This window comes from Penicillium alfredii (genome assembly GCF_028826965.1).
Source record: "Penicillium alfredii strain IBT 34128 chromosome Unknown utg000004l_segment0_segment0, whole genome shotgun sequence".
NCBI classification, from domain to species: domain Eukaryota; kingdom Fungi; phylum Ascomycota; class Eurotiomycetes; order Eurotiales; family Aspergillaceae; genus Penicillium; species Penicillium alfredii.
In genome coordinates this window covers 617,485-640,296 of record NW_026622701.1, presented here as the reverse complement: position 1 = coordinate 640,296, position 22,812 = coordinate 617,485, and the positions used below count along the sequence as shown (strand labels likewise).

At 49.8% G+C, this 22,812-nt stretch overlaps 11 protein-coding genes across 11 annotated transcripts; 6 read left to right on the top strand and 5 right to left on the bottom strand.

The window, feature by feature from the left end:
• Positions 1 to 1,335: 1,335 nt before the first annotated feature.
• NUU61_001888 (NADH:ubiquinone oxidoreductase subunit NDUFA3) lies at positions 1,336 to 1,651 on the bottom strand (the record flags this gene model as incomplete). Its single annotated transcript, XM_056652470.1, has 2 exons — positions 1,336 to 1,382; positions 1,468 to 1,651. The coding sequence occupies 2 exons, from the start codon at positions 1,649 to 1,651 to the stop codon at positions 1,336 to 1,338; spliced, it is 231 nt and encodes a 76-aa protein (XP_056513537.1).
• Positions 1,652 to 2,021: 370 nt separating this feature from the next.
• Positions 2,022 to 3,598, top strand: NUU61_001887 (dolichyl-diphosphooligosaccharide-protein glycotransferase; the record flags this gene model as incomplete). Its single annotated transcript, XM_056652469.1, has 5 exons — positions 2,022 to 2,163; positions 2,227 to 2,337; positions 2,398 to 2,664; positions 2,714 to 3,093; positions 3,173 to 3,598. The coding sequence occupies 5 exons, from the start codon at positions 2,022 to 2,024 to the stop codon at positions 3,596 to 3,598; spliced, it is 1,326 nt and encodes a 441-aa protein (XP_056513536.1).
• A 241-nt stretch (positions 3,599 to 3,839) lies between these two features.
• Positions 3,840 to 4,426, bottom strand: NUU61_001886 (PET191 family protein; the record flags this gene model as incomplete). The annotated part of the gene is made up of 3 exons (XM_056652468.1): positions 3,840 to 4,020; positions 4,111 to 4,252; positions 4,402 to 4,426. 3 exons carry the CDS (start codon positions 4,424 to 4,426, stop codon positions 3,840 to 3,842), a joined length of 348 nt encoding a protein of 115 aa, XP_056513535.1.
• Positions 4,427 to 4,662: 236 nt separating this feature from the next.
• Positions 4,663 to 6,261, top strand: NUU61_001885 (sterol esterase; the record flags this gene model as incomplete). The annotated part of the gene is made up of 3 exons (XM_056652467.1): positions 4,663 to 4,697; positions 4,754 to 4,833; positions 4,889 to 6,261. 3 exons carry the CDS (start codon positions 4,663 to 4,665, stop codon positions 6,259 to 6,261), a joined length of 1,488 nt encoding a protein of 495 aa, XP_056513534.1.
• A 263-nt stretch (positions 6,262 to 6,524) lies between these two features.
• NUU61_001884 (uncharacterized protein) lies at positions 6,525 to 7,307 on the bottom strand (the record flags this gene model as incomplete). Its single annotated transcript, XM_056652466.1, has 1 exon — positions 6,525 to 7,307. The coding sequence occupies one exon, from the start codon at positions 7,305 to 7,307 to the stop codon at positions 6,525 to 6,527; it is 783 nt and encodes a 260-aa protein (XP_056513533.1).
• A 2,112-nt stretch (positions 7,308 to 9,419) lies between these two features.
• Positions 9,420 to 10,796, top strand: NUU61_001883 (fungal specific transcription factor domain-containing protein; the record flags this gene model as incomplete). The annotated part of the gene is made up of 3 exons (XM_056652465.1): positions 9,420 to 9,625; positions 9,691 to 10,252; positions 10,314 to 10,796. 3 exons carry the CDS (start codon positions 9,420 to 9,422, stop codon positions 10,794 to 10,796), a joined length of 1,251 nt encoding a protein of 416 aa, XP_056513532.1.
• Positions 10,797 to 11,087: 291 nt separating this feature from the next.
• NUU61_001882 (alpha/beta hydrolase family protein) lies at positions 11,088 to 12,311 on the top strand (the record flags this gene model as incomplete). Its single annotated transcript, XM_056652464.1, has 1 exon — positions 11,088 to 12,311. The coding sequence occupies one exon, from the start codon at positions 11,088 to 11,090 to the stop codon at positions 12,309 to 12,311; it is 1,224 nt and encodes a 407-aa protein (XP_056513531.1).
• A 201-nt stretch (positions 12,312 to 12,512) lies between these two features.
• Positions 12,513 to 14,379, bottom strand: NUU61_001881 (uncharacterized protein; the record flags this gene model as incomplete). Its single annotated transcript, XM_056652463.1, has 10 exons — positions 12,513 to 12,849; positions 12,911 to 12,992; positions 13,054 to 13,278; positions 13,336 to 13,345; positions 13,413 to 13,519; positions 13,581 to 13,694; positions 13,748 to 13,769; positions 13,832 to 13,984; positions 14,068 to 14,298; positions 14,368 to 14,379. 10 exons carry the CDS (start codon positions 14,377 to 14,379, stop codon positions 12,513 to 12,515), a joined length of 1,293 nt encoding a protein of 430 aa, XP_056513530.1.
• Positions 14,380 to 17,048: 2,669 nt separating this feature from the next.
• On the top strand, positions 17,049 to 17,588 carry NUU61_001880 (uncharacterized protein; the record flags this gene model as incomplete). The annotated part of the gene is made up of 3 exons (XM_056652462.1): positions 17,049 to 17,177; positions 17,239 to 17,472; positions 17,535 to 17,588. The coding sequence occupies 3 exons, from the start codon at positions 17,049 to 17,051 to the stop codon at positions 17,586 to 17,588; spliced, it is 417 nt and encodes a 138-aa protein (XP_056513529.1).
• Positions 17,589 to 17,980: 392 nt separating this feature from the next.
• NUU61_001879 (SDR family oxidoreductase) lies at positions 17,981 to 19,402 on the top strand (the record flags this gene model as incomplete). Its single annotated transcript, XM_056652461.1, has 4 exons — positions 17,981 to 18,275; positions 18,329 to 18,456; positions 18,512 to 18,688; positions 18,752 to 19,402. The coding sequence occupies 4 exons, from the start codon at positions 17,981 to 17,983 to the stop codon at positions 19,400 to 19,402; spliced, it is 1,251 nt and encodes a 416-aa protein (XP_056513528.1).
• Positions 19,403 to 19,444: 42 nt separating this feature from the next.
• Positions 19,445 to 20,795, bottom strand: NUU61_001878 (wax synthase family protein; the record flags this gene model as incomplete). The annotated part of the gene is made up of 2 exons (XM_056652460.1): positions 19,445 to 19,961; positions 20,029 to 20,795. The coding sequence occupies 2 exons, from the start codon at positions 20,793 to 20,795 to the stop codon at positions 19,445 to 19,447; spliced, it is 1,284 nt and encodes a 427-aa protein (XP_056513527.1).
• Between the last annotated feature and the right edge of the window lie 2,017 nt (positions 20,796 to 22,812).

The following is a 22,812-nucleotide window of genomic DNA, read 5'->3' as shown; positions in this document are numbered from 1 at the left end:
ATTCTGTTCCGTCTTGGGATCTTGAGCTCCTGAGTTGGACATGGCAAAGCAAATCACCCTCCCGTCAGGACATCAGGATAACCCTCCAGGTTTCCAGAATCTCATTTGCCATTTTCCTTGCCATGGATGGGAATCTCTCCACTGGAATCATGCCACCGTTTCTTCCTAATGGAGGGTCTTCGTCCCGCACTTTTATCCTGCCACACCATGGCAGCTGGCCAGTTAGGAGTAGGAGTGTTGTCTCTGTGTGTGCATGTTTACTGGACTTTTTTTTCTCTCTTCTTCCTCTTTTTTTCTTTTTCGAAAAGGGTGGCTTCCTGCGCATCAGCTTTTTTTTGTCTCTGATTTAATGAACTCCGGATATTGAGCTCCCCCTCCTCTCTTCATCGATGGGGGTACTTTGGGTTCTCTGCTTGGGCTGTTCGACGGTGTTTAGGATTTTTCTTCGCTTAGCAAGTCTCTTTTTTTTCTTTTTTTGTGTTTGGACTCCCTTGGAATAACTGGCCTTGGCTTTTGTTTCGATTTGGACTTGTTGGGGAAGCGTGTCTCGCTTGGATAAAGTGATTGCTGATGACCTACATGTAGATATGAAAGCATTTGCGGCGTTTGTCTGCTTTGCTATGATTGTTCATTGTTTTTGACGAGGATCGGTTTTATGATCTTAATTGAATCTGTTCCTTGCAAATTCATCTCCACTCCCCTACCGCAATATATTTCTATGAGCTTGCAGTGCTGAGATTGATTTCAGAATAACTGACTCAATTTCTACTGCTCTACGAGTGAGGCTCCTCGCTTTGTGCCTAACTGTATTCCGATATTTAGGTGTCAATCGAGCCTGCAAAATGCTGGCCTCTTGGACATTATAAATGGTAACAACTACTTCAAACCTTGAGTGATTGCAATGGATAGACATGTTTACCAAAAAACACAAATACCCAGCTCATTCCTTCTTCCTACTAAGCGTCCACTACAAAGTAGAATCCCACTAAGTACCAGAATTGAGACATAGGAAAGCGACAGGGGTCGGTTATATGATCACTCTCAAAACATAGTACATACACTGCTGCGCGACAGCCTCGACACCCGACTATCCCGAGGCCACATGCGCCAACAATATTGGTATCAAAGCACAAGCAAGAGTCGATCCCGGTCATTATATGAAGGATCATATTCATGAGCGGGGTTTTTGGCACAGAAATCCATCCTGCGGGCGAACATGGCCGAATTGCTCCTTCTTGCCTCTCCCACGTCCATTGAACTCAATTCCTTGCAAAAGACCACTCCCATCGAATCAAAAGGTAATCCCATATTCCTTGCAATGTAGGCGCGGCTTTTTTACTCGTCATCAAAGCCCTTAGGGATCACTCGTGGACCCGGCGGAACTGTGCGTATTGAACACTGGCGTTAGCAATATGCCCGGAGAAATATAATTGTCACGAAGATATTGGCAAACTAAGACAGCCTTACTGGGATATGTCATGGGGATAGGTGCCGGGTCAACGTCACCGAGCGCGTGGCGGAGCGGGGGTAAGCCGACGAGCGCGACGGGGCCCAGGCTTGCAATAAAGATGGAGAAGAAGATGGCGGGCTTCTCGTGCGAGGCCCAGCGCATGTAGCGGAAGGGAGTCGACCAGAACTGGGGGGCAGACATGGCTGCGGTCGGAGTCGGATGTCGACGAGTGGTTCGGGGAGGAGATTTTTGGCGTAGAGAGTGTCAATTGCCCGGTGAATTGTTCACCGACGATACAAAGCAATCGAGCGAGAAGTAACCGGTGGTTGGACTGCAAAAGGCGAGGCCGGGTGGAAAGTGAAGGCCGTGGGGAAAAGAGGTGAAGTCGAAGTTCGGATGCGCAGGACCCAGCGAGTCTTGGCGGACTGCCCCCATTAACACGTCGCCCTTTCTGACTGTATCTATACCTCTCTCCCACGCAAGTCACGTCCCTTCCATCTTCTTGTCTTGTCTTTTTCTTTCTTGTTCTTCTCCTCGGCCTGGCTTCTCCGCTGTGCGGATTTCTCCCAAAATGCGCTGGTGCCTTGCCTTGCTTCTCTGCTGCTTGCTGGCTGCGGTCAATGCACTGAGTAGCTCCGGCAGCCGCCTGCTGGTGGTCCAGGAAGATTCAACAGAGAAGAGCCTCTACTCGAAGCTGTGGGCAGACTTGGAATGTGAGTGGTTTGATTATTGACCATCGAAATTGAAGCTCCACTTGCTGACGATGCCAATTCCAGCGCGAGGATACGATTTGACCTTCGAATCGCCCAAGAGCGACAAGCTCGCCCTGTTCGAGCATGGCGAGCGAGTTTACGACCACCTCCTGATCCTGCCTCCCAAGGCCAAAGGTGAGGTTTCTCGAAGGAATTGGTTTGGAGTGATAGCCTATTGACACTTCAATGGCACAGGACTTGGCCCCTCGTTGACCCCAAAGCACATTCTGGACTTCCTGCAAAAGGACGGCAATATTCTCCTTGCGCTGTCTGGCAAGTCCGCCACCTCCAGTGCCATCAGCTCTCTCCTCATCGAGCTCGATATCCATCTCTCGACGGATCGCTCGGCTGTTGCCGTCGACCACTTCAACTACGACACGATCTCTGCCGCCGAAAAGCACGATGTTCTCCTTCTCCAACGCCCGGGATCACTGCGCCCCGACGTCAAGGCTTTCTTTGATGGCGAGGGAGTCCTGGCTGTCCCTCGAGCTGCACCCCAGACGTTGGGTAGCGACACCCCCCCTCCTCGCCCCGATTCTCCGTGCTCCGGTCACCGCCTACGGGTACAACCCCAAGGAGGAGATCCCCTCAGCAGAGGATATCCAGGCGACGGGATCGCAGCTGAGCCTCGTGTCGGCTTTGCAAGCTCGCAACTCCGCTCGCTTTACCGTTCTCGGTTCCGCCGAGGCCCTGGAGGACCAGTGGTTCTCGGCCTCTGTCAAGGCCCCCGGTGGAAAGAAGACTTCGACTGTCAACCAGGAGTTTGCGAAGCAGTTGACTGCGTGGACCTTTAAGGAAACCGGTGTTTTGAAGGTTGGAAAGATCCAGCACCACCTGGCTACCGAGCATGCGGAGCGGAACCCGAAGATTTACCGGGTCAAGAATGAAACGGTATGTCCATCCCGAGACAATTGCTTCGCCTATATCCAGAGAGGCTTGTGTTCTTACTAAATACGCTATCTGACTGCAGGTTTTCGAAATCGAAGTGTCTGAGTACGCCTACGACAAGTATGTGCCCTTCGAGGTTCCCGCCGGAGACGAATTGCAGCTCGAATTCACCATGCTCTCGCCCTTCCACCGCTTGGCTCTCCAGCCGGTCCGCCGCACGGAGACCAGCACCGTGTACGGTGCCCAGTTTGTGACTCCGGACCAGCATGGCATTTTCTCGTTCCGTGTCAACTACAAGCGTCCCTTCCTTACCAACATCGAGGAGAAGCACGAGGTCACTGTGCGTCACTTTGCGCACGACGAGTATACTCGCAGCTGGGCTATCAGTGGCGGTTGGGTCTGGATTGCCGGGCTGTGGTCCGTCATCGGAGGGTTCCTGGCCTTTGTCGTTGTGTGGCTATACTCCGCGCCCTCGTCCGCGGCCAACGCTATCAAGAAGACGCAGTAGATCTATATCAAATTGTACTTGTTCATGCTAATGTGGATCTCTTACCTCTTGGAATCCCAATGAACAATCACTTACGGTGCCCAAGTCCATAAGTCCAATATCGTACAAATTCATAGATGCCCAATGTGCCTCCCGAGGTGCAGGGTGGCGCCCAGGTACTAGAACACAAATCAACGCGAAATATAACGCCAGCCCATGCCATATTTCACAATATTTTTTCGTGCAGAACCAGCTGACCCCCTCACAGCCCTCTCGTCTTCTCCGGATCCATCTGCACCTCATCGCCATTCAGCTCCTTGACCGTCTGATACGCCGGCTTCCCAGCATACAGCTGCTCCGAGGGACCTGACTTCTCCAGCTCCTTCGACACCGCGAGGGGCTGGTTCCCGCGGAACCGTTTGCGCATATCGACCATGCCGCGTCTGCAGATCCAGCGAATATCCCCGTCGTTAGTGAGTTGTTCTCGGCCTGTGCTCTTTCTCATAACTCATCATCGTCGGGACCCGACTCACTTGCACTCGCTAAATCCTTTGCGCAGCTGCTGACATTTCGTGGGCAATTGCTCGGCAAGCGGCGAGCTGAGACATTCTCGCGGCGTGTGACGCTGGACCATGATACAGTCCGATTCCTGGAGACATTGGGCCAGTGCCTCTCCTAAATTTTGGGGAATAGCGTGTGGTTAGCTCACGTGGAGAGAGAGGTACGGTCTTCTCGGTCCCCGAGTAGGGTGTCACCACGATGCAGGTGGCATGGGCAAAACCCCTCACTCCCCTGGCATCTGTGAGACTTTCGGTGCGACTTACGGATATCATTGCACGAGCTGGGCATATTGGCTGTAACGGCGATGAGAGTCCGGGGGAGAATGCGACGGACACGGCAAATTCGAGCTGCCAGCTGATTGGGTGGATGAGCTAAGCCTCTCACATGCGCATGACGTCGCTTCTTCTTTTCTTTTTGCTGCGCTTCGTCGTCTTTCTTTTTGCTCATATATTCTCCTTGCTCAAGGCTCTATATTTCCTTGATTTCAGCGTGTGGCTTATGCATCGCCGCTGTCGATCTTCATCATGGCGCGGGTTCCACTAATCGGGAGGCTTTTCTGGTATGGGCCCCCCAGATTCCCCAGAGAGAGACCGTGGTACCTGACCCTCTTCTTAGGTTCGAGTACCTGGCGCTTTTTGGGTCGCTCATTCTCGTTTTACTCGAGACCATCATCCATCTGATTACCTTCTGTCTACGTGAGTTGGCTACTGCCGCAAAGTGGTCTGTCGTGTTGAAACTAACCCCCAACAGCGAGCCCGATCATCCAATTCTGCTATGATCAGTCCAAGGCCTTGTTCAACATCTTCATTTCTACTGAAGCGCGCGACAAGCGCACGAAAGAGGAGATTTTTGCTGCGTCCATCGCGGAAGCGTCCGACTTCACCGAGATCTGCGCTCTGTTTGGATATGAAGCCGAGGAGCACATCGTGCAAACGGGCGACGGGTATCTTCTCGGCCTGCACCGGCTAGCGTACCGGAAGGGCGAAGAGAGGATGCGTGTCAACCAGGGTGCAGGCGGTATCAGCAAGAAAGTCGTCTATTTGCACCACGGCCTGCTCATGTCCAGTGAAGTGTGGGTGGCTCTTACCAATGAGCAGCGCTGCTTGCCCTTCCAGCTCGTCGAAAAGGGGTATGATGTCTGGTTGGGTAACAACCGAGGCAACAAATACGCGAAGAAATCTGTGCGATGCTCCCCAGGATCAAACAAGTTTTGGGATTTCTCTATCGACCAGTTCGCCTTCCACGATATCCCTAACAGTATCGAGTATATTCTCGAAGTGACCGGTCAACCGTCACTGTCCTATATTGGATTCTCTCAGGGAACCGCGCAAGCATTCGCGACTCTCTCCATTCACCCGTTGCTGAACCAAAAAATTGACGTGTTCGTGGCGCTGGCGCCCGCAATGGCTCCTTCCGGTCTGCGCAACCGCATTGTCGATTCCCTTATGAAGGCATCCCCAGATTTTCTGTTTCTGCTGTTCGGGCGACGCAGCATTCTTTCCTCCACCACAATGTGGCAGACCATTCTCTACCCGCCGATCTATGTGCGCATTATCGACACCGCGCTGTCGATCCTCTTTAATTGGAAGTGTCGCAATATCAGTCGCACGCAGAAGCTGGCCGCATACCTGCACCTCTATTCATTCACGAGCACCAAGTCCGTGGTCCATTGGTTCCAAATCATCCGCAACAAGAACTTCCAGTTCTACGATGACGAAATCCACGCGCCCTTCAGCATCGTCGCCAGCGAGCGCTTCTACAAGCCCGTCAAGTATCCCACGCGCAACATCAAAACACCCGTTGTTCTCCTGTACGGTGGCAGCGACAGTCTTGTCGACATCGGGGTTATGCTTCGCGGCTTGCCGCACGACACCGTCGCCAAGGCCATCCCGAACTACGAGCATCTTGATTTTCTATGGGCTGCCGATGTCGACCGCCAGGTTTTTGGTCATGTTTTTGAGGCCCTCGAGGCTCATAGCCAGGAGCCGAATGCTCCTGCCAAAACTAGCCCGTCGTATCAACGTTCGGAGACTCGTGTTTTCGCTGATGGCCGACTGTCGAATACGTCGGCTCTTCGGAAGCACCATAATATTCCCAGCAGCCCGCCTGATGGGTCACCATAGGCGGATGTACAACAGGTCCGATTGTAAAGTGTTGTTTGTTTAGCTAGCTCTTTTGTACTCGAGATGAATCTGTCTTTATTTCATGCTATATTATACACACATTGCAATACCCACCGTTGAAACCAAAGACAAGTTTACACTTCCTTCGAAGAAGACATGCTCATCCACGGGAATTCCCCCTCTGGCCAAAACTACTAGTCATCTATATCAAAGGATAGCATGGCAACGGTTTCTGACAGCCAGGTACCATAACATTCAGTAAATTAATGAGCTGGTATAGCCGTCCCAGAGACCTCCTGACAAATCCTCAATAATTCCTCCTGCTTGTTAACATTTCCAGCCCCCGGATCCGCCGACTCCTCCCCTCTCGTCGTGAAGAAAGCTCCGCTTTTCAGACTCGCCAACTTGCCCTGTCCAACAGCCCATTCCGCCAGCGCCTTAGCTGGCTTCTCCATACCCCCCGGAGCCATCGACCCACCCATCTTCGTCCGTACCCAGCCCGGGTGCATACTCACAACCTGGATATCATCGCCCCACCGCCGAGAAAACGCATTAGCAAGCATAACGTCCTGCATCTTGCTATCTCCATACGAATGCGACTGCGTGACATTCCGCAGAGTCCCATCGCCGCCGTAGTGGCTATCCGAACTCATATACAGCAGCCGCGACGTGGGCTTGTCCATGAGACAGGTCAAGATATACGGCGCGAGCGTGTTGACCGAGAACACGGCAGAAATGTTGTCGGCAGTGATTTCGCGGCTAGAGGTCGACCCGAACCCGATGCCTGCGTTGTGGATGATTGCGTCGAAGGGCGCCTGTGTCCCCAGGCTATGATTGTTGGCTTCTTTGGCGAGTTGCTTGGTCTCGGTGATCGAGCGCAGGTCGCCTACTAGTACTGCTTCAGCTTTCGGGACTGCTTGTTGTGTTGAGGCGGCGCGGTCCGCGTTGCGCGCGTGCAGTACTACTGAGTGGCCCTGCTCGCTTAGGATTTTGGCTGCTGCTTGGCCTATGCCGTCGCTGGAGCCGGTGATGAAAATGCGTGCCATCATGGGTAAGGAGTATGGGACAATTGATTACAATGTGGTATAGATTGGTTGAGGTTTTTCAAATTGTTTCTGGGGATCTCTGGATCTAAATACCATCGGGATGGCTGCATGATATCATAAGGAATTGGATCCTGCTGCACCTTCTACCGTATGACGTCAAGTATCTACAGAAATTCACTGACAAGGAATATTCCCACATCTCTCATTTCAACGATAGTAATCTTTTTTTTTCCTGAAATTTTGGGCTCTCTAAGGAGGACAAAACTACTTTTCATAATAAAGCATCCACTCTCCTATGCGTATGGGCTTAAGTCTCCATATGTGTCGATCCCTGTCAAAACACCCCCAGATGGGTCGCTGTATAGCTTAACCGAGTCGGCTCTATACCTCTAGCCAAGTGAGGAGATATGTGATATAAAATGAATGAATCTGTTTCCTCGTGAATTGCAGTGGTCTCTCACACCCACAATGAAGCAATCTCTAGACTCAACACCTCGCATGACCTATCCCAAACGGTAGGGAGGGTCTGCCTCTTGTATGGCGGTGGTCGTCTCCCACCCGCTGGACCTGAGTTAATATCCCCGCTTCTTGGCATAATGAAGATAGCTGACAGGGACATAGTTAAGGTTGGAATGCAAATGAAGCCTATGGACCGATAAAAAAAAAGGTTAATGTCAACCATATTTTTCGCCTCTAATAGTCTTTCGGGGCCGCAGGCGGTAAGAGCTTCGACTCGGCCCGACTCCGTCACGTTCCATCTCCCGCCGTGTTATGCCCGACCTGCTTCACGCAACCGCAGCAGCCATGGCCACCGAAATGCGAAACAGAAGTTTACGAATCCAGCCGCGTCCATCGAATTTAGATCATCCCCCTCCACGATCTACCACCGCATGTCAGCGATGTCGGGATCAGAAGGTGACTCCATGTCTATCTATTTCGGCCAAATGAAATCACTTTACTAAAGCAAGGTCTAGCTCAAATGCAGTCGAGAGCAGCCTATATGCTCTCGCTGCCAGAGATTCCGGGTTGCCTGTGTCTACCCTCGCCCTCCAAATCGGCGGGGCCGGAAGATACAGCGCACTCCTCGGCTTGCGCGTAGAGCATTTGATGGAAGTCGTGAACGACCTCTATCTGAACGTTCTGTGGATGAGTCTATGTCTCTTGTTTACGAAGCACAGGAGCCCGGTCCACCTTCATCTTTGCCGTCGAACAACCTGATCCCCAGTCAGAACAATCATAATAACCCCGCCTCCTCTCCAAATAACGCCAGAACAGGCAATGGGACTACCAGCCTACACAGAGCGACTTCTGCTCCAGCCGAAGAAGCCACTAGGTCCCTAACCTCCTGTCTGGTGGATGGTGTCGAGTCAATGAATGACGCGTTTCAAACATACCCGAGTCAATTACGAAATATAAGCTCGATCACAAAAGGATGGACCTCCGATGCCGACCAACTACCTCTGCCACCACGTGCGTTGGGGCTATCGCTTCTGGAGGTGTACTTTTCACGCATCTATAACGCCTCTCTGCTGTTCTGCAAGCCTGTTCTTTTTCAACAGTATCTCGACGGAAAGCTTCCGCGAGTTTTACTGAAGGGCATTTTTGCTCTGGCTACACTGTATGTCATCCCCCCTGTTTTTGGGCCAGTCAGCTGAGGCATTATTGAAGTTTTCTTCATCCTCCGAATGGAGATGGAAATGAAGATGCAACAGACGAGTCAGAATTGAAAGTTTTGGGTGGTTATCACTCTTGTGGCCTCCCGTGGGCAAGGTCTGCCATGCAGGAGGCTATGTCATTGGCCGTGGAAAGTCCGTCTCTTATGGTCTTCCAAGCACTTGGATGCATATCACTGTATTGGTTCGGTATTGGAGAGCCACATTCAGGGAACCTTGGCCTTGGTAAGCTCATTCTATCTCAATTCTGAAATAATAGGAAACTTCTTCGTGTGAAACCCCTTGTATTGACATCGCTCCAGCCCTGGCCTACCGGGCCTGTCATCTCCTTGGATACAACAAAAAGATCAGGAATGGCTACGAAAAATCAGACCTATCACTTGAATCGGAGCTCGGCCGCCGATGCTTCTGGGCTTGCTGGGTATCAACCTGCATAATAATGGAACCAGAGGCATACATCAGGTCCGCGTGGCAAGAGGCTGCCATGTTGCCACTCCCGGCTTTGATATCATATACCCCAGGAGGCTGTGAGATCGTTCTCAATGAGAAGATGGATCAAAACTGGTGTTCAAGCTTTGTCGAGCCTCGGATTGGGACGAACCACCCTCCCGTTGCTGCAGCGTTCGTGAAGATGATTGGCGTCTGGTAAGAATAGGCACTAGCTTCAATGGTACCTTCAGCGCTGACTATTGACTCTTTTTTTTCTCTAGGGCCAAGGTCCAGCTTTTGGTCAACGATTGCTCTGCTTCCTCGACGGCTCAAAATCTCGATTCTGTGCAAAAACTCTCAAATCTCGCAACCTCGATCTTTGAAACTACAGTGTCCAGTCGACAGCAAACCGGTGACGCTGATCCGGCCTCAGAAGACAAGATTTTGATTTTATTTTTTGAAGCCCTGTACCACCAGTGCCTCATTACTTTGCACTCAATAATTGTCCCTTTATTTTCAAGCACGTCGACAGAGCCGACAACAGACCTTGATGTCGTGAAAAACAGCGCGGATAAGATAACATACCATGCAGATATGTTTGAGCGACTTTTGGCTCCTTATCTGTATGGCAAAGACGACGTCACAATCCTGCCACCTCTTGTCAGTTATGGTGCTTTCATAACCGGGATTGTGTTCTTGGCTATTGAGATCTCCCATCGCGAGGAGGCATCGCATGTGAGGCCTGCGGGGGCATACACAGCAGGGAACAGATTATCTGCGGTCAAGGCTATATTGCGTTTACTGGATACACTTCGAGTTTACTGGAGAGCTTTGCAACGTCCGGTGGGTTAATTCGGTTTTCACGCTGGTTAATACGAATCGGTCTAACTTTTGATGACCACAGTGGGAAAGACTTAATGCTGCCTTACAGGTAGATCTCTCAACCTACCGAAGACGATGCAAGACAGCTACCCAGCAAAGCAATCTGTCAGCAACACATGTTCCCAGAAACTACGAACGCAATTCCCCGGATTCCATCGTTCCACCTCGTTCTACACCGACAAATCCTATCGATGCGCAACAGCCTGGCACACTGGAAACTGCCAATCTAGCAACACGCCCCTCGAGCGAACAGGCACGTCCCTGGCTTGACCAAAACACAATAGATCCATACGCATTCCCACAAACCCCGCTCACGATCAGAGATGATGGGTATGACTTTGAGCGGCCAGGTGAAACTGGGACCAGAGTCTCGTTCCCAGCACAAAACAGCATGCCACTCGATGACCCTTGGTACAATTTGTCTTTTGCAGAAGCCGGGATCGAGGAGTTTGCTGGGACTGATCCTTCTACGCTTTTCCAGCAAGGATGGAGGATTTTCAGCTGATTATTTAGACTATGTAGCATAAAATGAACATAAATCCTGTGAATTCCCCCTTTTTCATATTCGTTTGATTAAAAAATAGCATTTCTCAACAAATAGCACCGTTGTCTAGTGAATATTTGCAAGGTCCATTCCTCGGTGAGTTGACAAGTCGGTCCGACTTGGGGAAGCGCCTCGGGTCGAACTTCACCAGTCGGTCCGACTTCATGGAGCTATTTATCTTCAAAGCAATCTTCAGATTCCCCCCCTCAGGGTTTATGCTATATTTCGTATCTACTTAATCACTTGCCTCCAATGCTGATCAATCATTTTTTTAAATCCAACGAGTGCTTCAGCTATGAAGCCCTTCGAGCTGCGGGGTACAGCAACTATGGGGGAGCAGACTTCGGTGAAGTCATAGCCATCTGCTCCCGCATTCGAGCAGGCAATGAGGACGACTGGCTACAAGAATGGAAAAGGGCAGCCGACCGAGCTGTTACGCATGCCAAGCACTCGGCCTCGGTGAAGAACAACACAAGTGCCTACGAGGGATATCTGCGCGCGTCCAACTACTACCGCACCGCTGAGTTCTTCCGCCGCGACAACGTCGACAACGACGAGATCGCACGGGATTTGTATAAAAGATCTGAGAATGCATTCACTGAGGCTATGGAGCTGTCCACGCTTGCCTACGAATCGATCAGCATTCCCTACGATGGCACTACACTTCCTGGGTATTTCGTCAGTCCTGACAAATCGAACAAGCCACGACGTACGATCATCTTCAATGGTGGATATGACTCCACTATGAGCGAGGGATGGTTTGCAATTGGAGGTGCAGCGCTTGCGAGAGGTTACAATTTCCTCGCCTTCGATGGTCCCGGACAGGGCGCAGCTGTGCGGCGACAACACCTGTACTTCCGCCCGGACTGGGAGAATGTCTTAATCCCTGTTGTCGACTACGCGTTAATCCGCGCGGATGTCGACCCCAATGCTCTGGCACTCTTTGGATGGAGCATGGGTGGCTATCTTGCAGCACGCGGGGCAACTCAAGAACATCGACTGCAGGCTCTGATTCTGGATGACGGAGTCTACGATTTCGGGTCCGCGTTTCGAGTTAACCAGCCGTGGTTTGTGCAAAGGCTCATCGAGCTCAAGTATGACTCGACCTGCGATTTTATTTTTCGCGGTGTTCAATCTCTGTCGACGGGCGTTCGCTGGGCTTTGCGGAATGGAAAATGGACCTTTGGCGTGGCATCTGAGGCGGATCTCATGCGTGCTGTCAACAGCTATACTCTGGAGGGTCTATGTGACAAGATCACGACGCCTTGTCTGATCCTTGACGCAGAAAACGATCATTTTCTCAAAGGTCAGCCCGAACTGTTGAGCCGCCATCTTGAGCATTGTGAGCATGAACTTGTTAGTCTGCGGGCAGACGAAGGCGGGGACACGCATTGTCATCAAGGGAATTTCTTTCGATTACATCAAGTTGTCTTTGACTTTTTGAAAAAGCGCCTGGCTTCTGGGGAAGACTCTTGATTGTGTGCCATGAATTCTTGGTTATTTAGGGCTTTTAGATCAATGTTTCGAACAGCCCTTGGAATATCAATGAGACTATATATAGCGACAGGCATGAGTATATGCAAGTGACTATGAACTGAACCCAGTCAAAAGAGAAAGACTAATACCCCGAATTTGTAACCATCATCACCATACTAAATCCTGCGGAAACTAAACATTTCACCAAACAGCCATAATCCCAAATACCGCGCACCAAAATACCAGTCCTCCCTTCATAACGGGACTGTTCATGAGCGCCAAATTCTGAGTGGGCGTGGGCTGAGTGGGACTTGTTTTAGTGCTAGTGCTGAGACTCGTTTTGACTTGCTTCGCCTCGTATATGACTTTGACATCGTCGTCCATCGTAGTTCCCACCAGACTCACCGCAAACTCATCTTCCGGTAATGTAAACAGCATCTCTCCATGAGGTCCTTGGGTCGTCTCGTAGGATTCGCCATCGTATGTACGGATACTGGCGTTGACTGTTCCCGACACGGTAGTAAGGTTGATGGAGTATCTGCGTTCAAATTAGCATAGCGTTCTTGGCCGAGTAAGACTGTGACAAGAAAAAAACCCACGATCCTGCATCAAGATCTCCCAGTGGCATGATCAGTGCCTTCAGCTTTGGGTTCTCTGGATCGAAGCCTCGGTAGGCATCCGCTAAAGATTGTCAATCCCAAATTCTGTTAAGCCGTTGGATCCAGGATAGGAATTTACTCACATCCTGTCACAGTCGCATTCAAGTTAAATTCGCGTCGGGAGCTTGCCTTTGGAGCTTGTTTCTCACAGTCCCAACCTACCAACTCAATTGTGAAGCGCTCGTTCGACTTGATTTTGTTCGCACCGCGGAAAAACGGGCTCATGGTGGTGCCTTGCCATCCATTATCGGTACTGGGGACGCAGATCGTCGTGCCAGATTCAAGACTTCCTCCTTCCTTTGTCCGTGCTTTTCGGTGTTAGGTTTCTTGTCTATTGGAACTTGGACCGAATTCGACAATCATACCAAATGGGAACTTGTCCAAACAATTAGCATCAAGTACCTTCCTACCTAGGTAGCAGAATTCCCAGAGCCACACATACCTCGTCACATTGAAGGTCCGTTGCCGAAGCAATGGCCTCCCTGGCTTTTTCGGGGATTTTGCCATTGGGATAGAACTTTTCTATGTATTTATTGACGGCATTCGTGCCTAAACGGTTTGAAATAAGCTCAGCAACGATAAAGTCCTCCCAGTTTAGGGGTAGTCATACAAACGCTCTTCCCATTCTTCGTACACATTTTGCGTCGATTTCTGCGTCGCTGTTTATTTGATGCTTTGGTTAATGTTGCCTTGTCGCTGTAGCTCCCAGTCAATTTCTTGATTCCTAAACAGCCCTGTCAATATCAGTTTCCCCATTGAGTGCATCAGCGGTCCTACCTTCACACATATTTTGCATAACCTAAACAAACTGTCAGCATCTTGTCTTTGAAAATAAGAGCCATATAGTATCAAGTAACATACCGCTTTAGGCGGAGCCTTATACTTCTCGCCCGTGTACTTCCCCTCCTTGACGGTTTCCATTCTCTCCCCGTCATAAACAAAGCGAATGGTCTGTGTGGTAGCCTGTGCCGGTAGGTCCTCTGTCGCGGGGTTTGGTTTTGGTGCTGCTGTGATCTTGGGAGCACAATAGCCATTCGAACCACATGTGGCAATGGATGAGCAACACTCGTTCTCGCAGCAGCTCATTTCCTTCTCACAGGACCCGTTGTCACAGCACCGCTCGGACTTGGGATCGTAGCAGTATCCAGTGCTACAGCACTTCTGTCCCCGTGGGCACGCCCAGGCCTGGCCGTTGCGCTGGCAGCACTGTTGTGTTTCGGGGTTGTAGCAGTTCCTGCTACCGCAGTCTTGGTAGTCCGCCGGACAACATTGGTTCGGCGTGCAATCCGAGCCACTGGGACAACAGCCGTTCTGGTCGGGGCATGGAACTAGAGAATAGGTCGTGTTAAATAAATAATAGCATTTTGGTGGGGGTATTGATGTGTCTGGGGACTTACTATAACCGGCATCCTGGCAGCGTGTTTGCTGACGGGAAAATAATCGAAGGCCCTCCACCGGCTCAATCGAACGAATTGTGAGATTTGAGCTGCCGAGTGATGCTGAGTCGCCCAGCTGGACTTCGTCCACCCTCGAAAAGGGTTGGCTGAGCTCGTCGCCAGCGAGTCCGTGGGAAGTTGGGATGCCAAATAAAATTGCAGTATAAATATATGCAAACCACATGTTGAGAGTTACTTTCTTGGAAGTGATTGATCCTTGCGTCGGTTTTATACACAAGGTTGCGGGGGGCGGCTCTGAGGCTGAGCATCTATGAACCGCAGCAAAGCCCGCCTCTCACACAGCTCTGCCACCTCGTATTTGATGCAGGGCCTTTTACCTCCTTCGGGCAATGATCTGTTCAATCCAAGGGTTTTTTAAGGGTGTTTTCCCCTCTGCCTCCCGCCGATCACCTTGGCTTCCCATCCACCTGCAGACCTGTCAGACACAATAAGCCAATGGTAACAACAAGAGGGATCTTGGAAGTAACCGCTCAACCTCCTTTGCGTCCATGGTAAACTCATCCACACGGTCTTGCCCAAGATGTTGTTTGGATTGTCTCTGCGAAATAGGAAGAAGTGTATAGACACATTCTATCACAAGAAACCCCACCGAATACTAGTCAAGGACTTTTGAAAGAGCCCCATCCAGTCATCCTCGAACCTGTCACGGACAGTTGCATTACAAACCCCACCCCTAAACTCAAGGTACCTCCCGAGGAGATTCTAGTCAATTAAATTGACCCTGGGGAAGTCCAGGTGGTGCTAGGAAAACCGGAAGTGGGACAGATGTACAGAACGCCCAATCAATAATAGACGTGATTTTATAATCATCGTCAACAAAGATGTTGTTGGCACTCAGATCGGCATGATAGGGAGGGAAAGGTTTTGAGAGAGTAGTTCTCGTGGATATAGTCTTCTGGCTGATGAGGTCGCGTATAGCATCACCGGTGATGATATAGTCAACCCTGTTTTCGGCAGAATAAATTTTATCCCCAACAGTGACAAAGTCATTCCAAAGGTCACACGCAGTCCGGTAATCACCATCAGTTTCATAGTCGCAGCGTGATGGAATAGGCGCAATCAGGCAACGATGTGTCAGTGGCAAAATTGCCGCATGTTGTGTAAAGGCAGATATAAGGCTATCGCAAAACTCGTCATCTTTAGTGAAAGGCCCTCGAGGTACTTCCTCTAGAGAGTCTCTTTGGTAGAGGATATGGGCTCGCGATAGGCATTCCCCAACCACAAGAGAACCATTTTCCTCGAATAAGGACCCAATTCGATCGAATCGAAATTGAGCAAGCTTCCACATAATAAGTCCCAGCTCAAACAGCACTTTAGCTTGGTTTGTTGGAGACATGTTTTTGGTGGAACTGTTTGACCGCCAGGCCTTCTCAAGAGGCCAACCCTTCGCCTTGCTCATCAAGATGTAGGGAATGCCGATTTTATTGCTTGGTGTAGAGCTTCATGAGGAATCAGCATAGCTAAAATAGGAGGGAAGGGGGAAGGAAAGATCTTCATACCAATATGACTATACCTCAGGGACGGGTATATCAGTGTGAGCCCTTATATACTTGAGCGTTACGGTTTCACTTGTCAGCAGTTTAGCACCCAGTTCACTGGGTATTTGGGTGCTGTCATCTCTTGGTGAGCGTAAAATCCACTCCACACCATCTTCAAACACGATGGAAACCGCCCAGTTGAAGCTGCCATTGTCCGGATCCTGATCCAGACTACATGAACAAGGAATATTTTCCCGGTTCTTGTTTGACAATTCACATAGGGCTTCCACATCAAAACTAGCATATCTGAAAATTGAATGGCATTTGCCGCCTAGTGCCATATTGATCTGCATCCGAGGATCCTTGAATAAAACCATCAGTCTTACTTCATATAGCGCCAGATCAAATCAGAACGGCAACTTGTCTCACCACTAGAGAATCAAAGAAGACCACGGGATAGAGAATGAATACTTACAGGCATGAAAGTGAAAAAGGGAAAAGGCCTAACCAGGATGTTTCAAGGCCCTTGCTGGGAAGAAGGCCAAGAAGTGAACGTACCGGCAAAAAACACGAGTACCATAACAGGTTTAAGGTCCGGAATATTGAAAAAGGGAATGTGAATAGATCATTTATCTGATAGCTCTTCTTTTGGGGGCCTTGACATTGAGCAGAAATTTTACACAACCCACGGGTTCCTAAAGGGAAGGATTTAGTATTAGTGTATCTGCAATCCTATTAGATTCTCATATACAACGGCTATTGTATACAATGGGCACTAGTGCACCACCATGATCGTCTGTCTGATGCTGTGACTCCTATTTGCCCCCAACCCTCCCCTTTGGTAGTTGCACAGGGAAACCCTGGTTTGTCCTTAATTGGCCCCCTTCCTGTGGAAACGAGTTCCACATGGATCTGAGAAGTGTGGCGGGCTACCGAGATCCGCGAGACTTGGCAAATCAACGCCCGACCATGGTTACTGTGAAACCACGAAAATCGAGGTTTCCTGGAGTTTAAATAGCTGCTGTTTACTCTTTCTCTATCACTCTTTTTTCTCCCAGCTTCAATTACAGATCCTTTTATATCCGCCACTCGAATCACTATCTCTCTCCAAGGTCGACAAGGTCTCCACTCTTACCCGCCACCATGAAGTCGATCTTTTCTCTTGTAGCCCTTTTCGGCATCGCTCTGGCTCAAAACGCTCATATCGGACTCCCTACGACTGGCCAGAAGCTCAGTCGAGGTGACGATGTCACGGTTCAGGTCCAGCGACCTGTATGCTTTCCCACTTCTTTGTTTTAAGGGGAATCCCCCAACGTTCTAATTGAATCACTAGAACACCTTAAGTCCCTCCCAAGAAATGGCTGTCGCAATTGGAATTGCCTCGTGCGGTAAAAAGGGCTGCAATGTCGCCAGCGATGTCCTGGGCACTGTTGTCTACAACGGCAAATTCAAGCCCGAGTACCATGAGAGTGGCTTGCCTCCCTACCAGAACTTCACTGTAAAGGTCCCGGACTCGTTGGCCCAGGGACGGGCGCAGGTTAATGTGGCGCATGCGACCCTAGTCGGGGTAAGCCATTTGTCGATTATTTTTCCAAATCGCATTGCATTTATTGACTGTCTCACTCACAGGCTGGGCCGCAACCCTACCTCGAATCCCTGAACCGGACCGTGGTCATTGTCTAGCAATGTCTGTTCTGGTTTTATTTTTCTTCGATTGTTGATTTGACTGGTAGATGTTTTAGTTTCCTGCAAGGAGCTTGTATTTTATTTTTTTGTTTTGTCTTTGGTTTGGACCTGAAGTTTCGTGGAAATAGCCCTCAAATACCAAAACTGCAAGATCATAGCAGCTCACATTTGGAACCTCTCTCTAAATAAGTCGAGCACTAGAAGATATCAGGATCAATATTCACCTGTCGGTGAATCGGCATTACTCGAAATGATTCATAATGAGTGGGCTGGATCGAAAATCAGATGCACCGCATGTCTCCACTTGCCCTGTACTTAAAAGAAAGCAACGTTGCATTGGCGAACGCCCCATTTGATTGTATTGATTGCACTTAATTCTCCAATAAAACATGGCCGGGAAATCGCACGCCATTGTCTACGGCGCCTCTGGTATCATCGGCTGGGCCTTGGTTGACCAACTCCTCAGCCCTTACCCTCATGCTGGCGCCTTTTCCAAAGTCACTGCGGTCACAAACCGCCCGCTTGATCTTTCCCAGTCCCATTGGCCTGAAATCAACGCGCACAGGCCTGAACTAGACCTGATCTCGAATATCAATCTTCGCCACGGCGATGGGGCGACATTGGCAAATTCCTTGAAGCAGGCAAATGCCGACATCGAAAGTGTGACCCACGTTTACTACTTGGGTATGTGACAATGGCGGAGTCAATTCCAAATATTTCTAGTCTAATTTTTCAAGTTTTCTCTGCTATCGACGATGATCTCGAGGAGGTCGCAGTCAATCGACATATGTTTGAAAATGTAATCGACGCCCACAACTTGATCAGCCCGAATCTCAAGTTTGTCGCATTTCCGGGTGGTACACGAGTATGCACATTACATAAAACCAGTTAATCGACTGAGTGCTAACAATAAGCACCAGGGATATGGCATCTATGCCCCTGGCGGCACTTTCACCCCTCCTTTGCAAGAGGACATGGTCAATGACCTACCCTCTGACTACGCAAAAACCGTCGTCTATCCTGTATACCGGGAGATTCTAAGCACAGCGAGTCAAGGGAAGAAATGGACTTGGTGTGAGGTCTGCCCGGATGCAATCGTGAGTCTTTTCCCAACATCACACAAGCCTTGGTGAGTAGGTATAGCTGACGTTCCATCGAAGATTGGGTTCACGCCCAACGGCTCTCAATTTAGCCTGGCACTGCATTGGGCCCAATACCTGTCCTTGTACGCCTATAACAACGGTGTTGGGCCCGAGAGCAAGGATTCCAACGCAGTCGCTGTCGAAGTCCCCTTCCCGGGTAACGCCACCGCTGCTAATGCGCTGTTCAGTCCAGTCTCTAGCAAGACTCTCGCGCGTTTCATGATCTATGCCTCACTGCATCCTGAGAAATGTGGCGGTGGACGCTTGTTCAACGTCGCTGATCGCGATGAGCCATGCACGTATGGCGAGATCTGGCCCCAGCTAGCAAAATGGTTTGGTCTCGTGGGTGTAGGACCTGTTGAGACCTCATCCGCATCAGATAATACTTTGAAGGTCGGCGAGCTTCCTGGCGATACTTTGGACTTGCCGCCTGGAAGGTATATCACCAAGTACCGGGATATCTTTGCACAGTGTGGGCGTGCAAACGCTGTTAGTGGAGGTGTTGGCGCGGGGAATCAGCAGTTGGATAGCGTGGGCTACTGGCTGACTTTTGACCGGCAATTGAGTCTGAAGAAGCTGAGACAGGCAGGGTTTGATGAGGACCACAATCCGGTCGAGGGATGGTTGGAAAGTTTTGGGATGTTTAGAGAAGCTGGCCTGATCCTCTAACCAAACCCTAAGTACTTTTTTTTGGAAGTGGTCACATAAATCTCACACTTCAACTTCAAACACCCAACCTAAGACTATACCGCCAATTAGAAGTATACCACCCACAATATCCAAACCAAGCCGCTCTGCAAAGTGGAATGGGACCGAGGCATTGGGCTCTGGTAACTGCGTGTGCGGGTGGAGGAACCATGTCGAAGTAATTCCCAGCCACGCCATTACCCAAAGTAGACCAACAATCCTCTTCCATCGTGGGGGAACTTGGCTTTCACTTGTTTGAATCTTTCCAGAAGTCTGCAGTCGTCTCCACAGCGCTTGCACGCCATCCTCGATCATGATTCCCAGGACAAACGACAGGAAGAATGGCATGGAGCCAGAGAGCTGCACAGCGATCGTCTGCACATAATCTATCATGACGTGCATGGTAGCAGAGCAAAAGAAGACGAGGAAAATATTGGTATATCTCTCCAAAAGAGATGGTCGCGGGAGGCCGAGTATATTCCGCGTAATAAAGCTACTGGCCGAGGTAAATGGTTTCCGAAGGAATTGATGCCAGAATACGCTGTTGAAAATAGTTAGAGTCAATCGTATTGGTGGTCTGAGAGATACTAGATCTCAGGGCAACTCACCCCCAGTAGTTCCGTATTGTGTATGCATCAGCCATACTTCCAAACGCCGGAGGACAGTTGGCCGGAGAATCCAGCCCAAGTCCCACGCAAAGAATCGACCTGAATCGATATTGATAGTCGAGGATAAGTCGAGCCACGATAAACCAAGTAATAATATTCGTGATGGCTCGCTCGACCCATTTTTCAGCGCTCACGCTCCACTCGAGAGGCGAGAATTCTCCGCTAGACCTCCCTTTCTTTTCCACTTGTTGACGACCAACGGTGCCAAACATATCAACAGCGAGGTACTGCCACGCAAAAGTAAGGGTTTGTCGAAGCAAAAAGCGCCCGCGAGAGGGTGTGGGCATTCCCCGACGCCGATAGTACTCGGGATGAGATGGGACATTTCGGGTTTGCCAGGGCGTGTTGATATGCCGATGCTGAAGAAACAGCTTAAATGCCTGATACACACGAGCCCCGAATCCCTCTGCATCTTCTCCCCGTACGCGGGAGACATCTGAAATGTCAAGTGGCTCGATCAGCAAGAACTGTATAGCCTGGAACACCATCATCACCAAGATGGAAACCCCACAGGCCCAAAAGACACGTCGGTCTGAAACCGGGTGCATGCAATGCTTGGTGATCCAGATCATTCCCGCGATGGGCACATAGCGCCAACGCGACCCTTTTGGGGTTGCAGCCAGGAAAACCGCTGGGATAAGGCACTGCAAGGAAAAGAGACCAAGATATTCGAGCCAATTGGCCTTGATCTCGTTGGATTCGGCCATTTTCCGCTGTTGTGTAAGAGCGAAATCCTGATTCGCTTGAAGAATTTAGACACAAACAAGCTCGTTAAATAGGTTCCCCCGGAAGGATGCACGCGAAGGTTCCGACTGGCGCTAGAATAGGGGCGGTTCAAGATGTGGGCCCGGATCCCTTCAACCCGAGCCTCCAGGTCGATCAGGTCACCCATTCCATAGATCTATGGATGCGTAGCCTGCTTATTTCTTAGCCTATGCTCAGAACTAGATTCTGGTTGTAAATATTTTTAGGAGTTACGATATGCCTTCAGAGTTGCCCATAGCTTCCCATGTCTTGTACACTTCTAGCTAGAGAACCGCTGAGTAGCACTAAGAGCTGTCGAGGATTAACTGTGATCTATGATAACTGTACATTGGTATTTCATACCCTTTTCGTCTTATTATTTCCAAACTTGGGCTATGAAACTAAATTTCCCGTTTCGGCGATAGCTGCTGGCTGTATACAATTCTGGCATCACAAAGTACAGCGACTCATATCATTCGATTCCTCGATGATTATTTCACACCACAAAGCAAAAAACACATGAATCTCTAATTTCTTTTTAACGCTGGGAATATTCAGGTGAGAGCCTGAGGCGAACAAATATGCTGAGTCATCTCGGCGTTTTCCCCAACGGCACACCAGGTCTTCTCCAAAAGATTCCTGGACTGGACTATCCATTAGCCGCATTTGATATCTGCAGCCTCATATTACAACCCGTATTGATGCCGACGCCTCAAGCATCTGCCTCTGATACCAGGAAAGAATTCTCTTGCACGTATTGTCGGAGAGCATTCCGGAGGCTAGAGCATCTCCAACGCCACACAAGACGACGTTCGTTCATCTCACCTGTAGTTACGGTTGCATCAATTCTAACTTCTTATAGACACCAACGAGAAGCCTTTTCCTTGTCGCTGTGGTGCATCATTCTCTCGACGTGACCTTTTGCGTCGGCATGAGCGTATTGCTGATCACTCGGACTCCAGCGACTTGCCTGTGCAGAATTTGGATGGCAATGAACAATTAACACCGGGCCAAGACCACTCACCATATATAACTCTGGATCATAGATCCACAGGACAATGTCATGCTCGATCAGAGCTCAGTTCTGGTCCCTACCAATCGCCCCATTCTTTGGGCTTTCTCACTAATCCTGACCGACCTCTTGGGTAAACCATATACCCTTCCTTTTTTTTTATTGCGATAACTCATAAGGAGGTTTGAGTGGTCTAACATACCTAACTTTATTTAGAAACGCGTTCTCTCCGTCAGAGAATCATTTATTTTCACCTATACCGGAGCAAGGGCTTCAAAACATCGGTCAGTCGCCTCTACTTTCAACATTCCTACAGCTTTAAAGTTAATCAAATTAAGAGGGTAAAACAGGCCATGGTGGATATCCATTGTTCGGAAATAACCAAGCTGGGCCTTCTGCTTATGAATTTCCGACCATCTTCCCTTCGCCCCAATTGTCTCTAGGTGAGCTTAATTAGCCTCATTTATGGTCTGATTATAGAAACATCTGACAACTTTCACACAGCAACCCAGATTGTTCCGCATTTTGCGAGTCCTACTGTTGCACCATCAGATCGAACCAGGCTACTCCTCTCGCTAGGACGAGTAGAAAAATACTTTCCTCATCCCAGACTACCTTCAAGCAATGCGTTGACTCGCTATCTCGCTGGGTACTTTACTGGGTTTTATCCCCATTTTCCCTTTACGCATGCCCCAACATTCAAGCTCGAGTCATGCTCGCCAGAGCTGTGCTTGGCTATGATGGCCATTGGGGCATTAGACAGGTTCGAGAGCACTTCGGCAGCAGAACTGTTCTACTATTCAAAGTCCCTTCTATTTGCTAGTCGACGGAATAGTGCACAGTTTGAAACCAAGCAGTCTATGGCTTCATCTGGTGAAGACGCTACGTCCAGACGACAATTTATCGACGAAGTGCGCTGTCTACTTTGCCTTGCACAGTTTGCTACTTGGCAAAGCGATCCGAGCCTC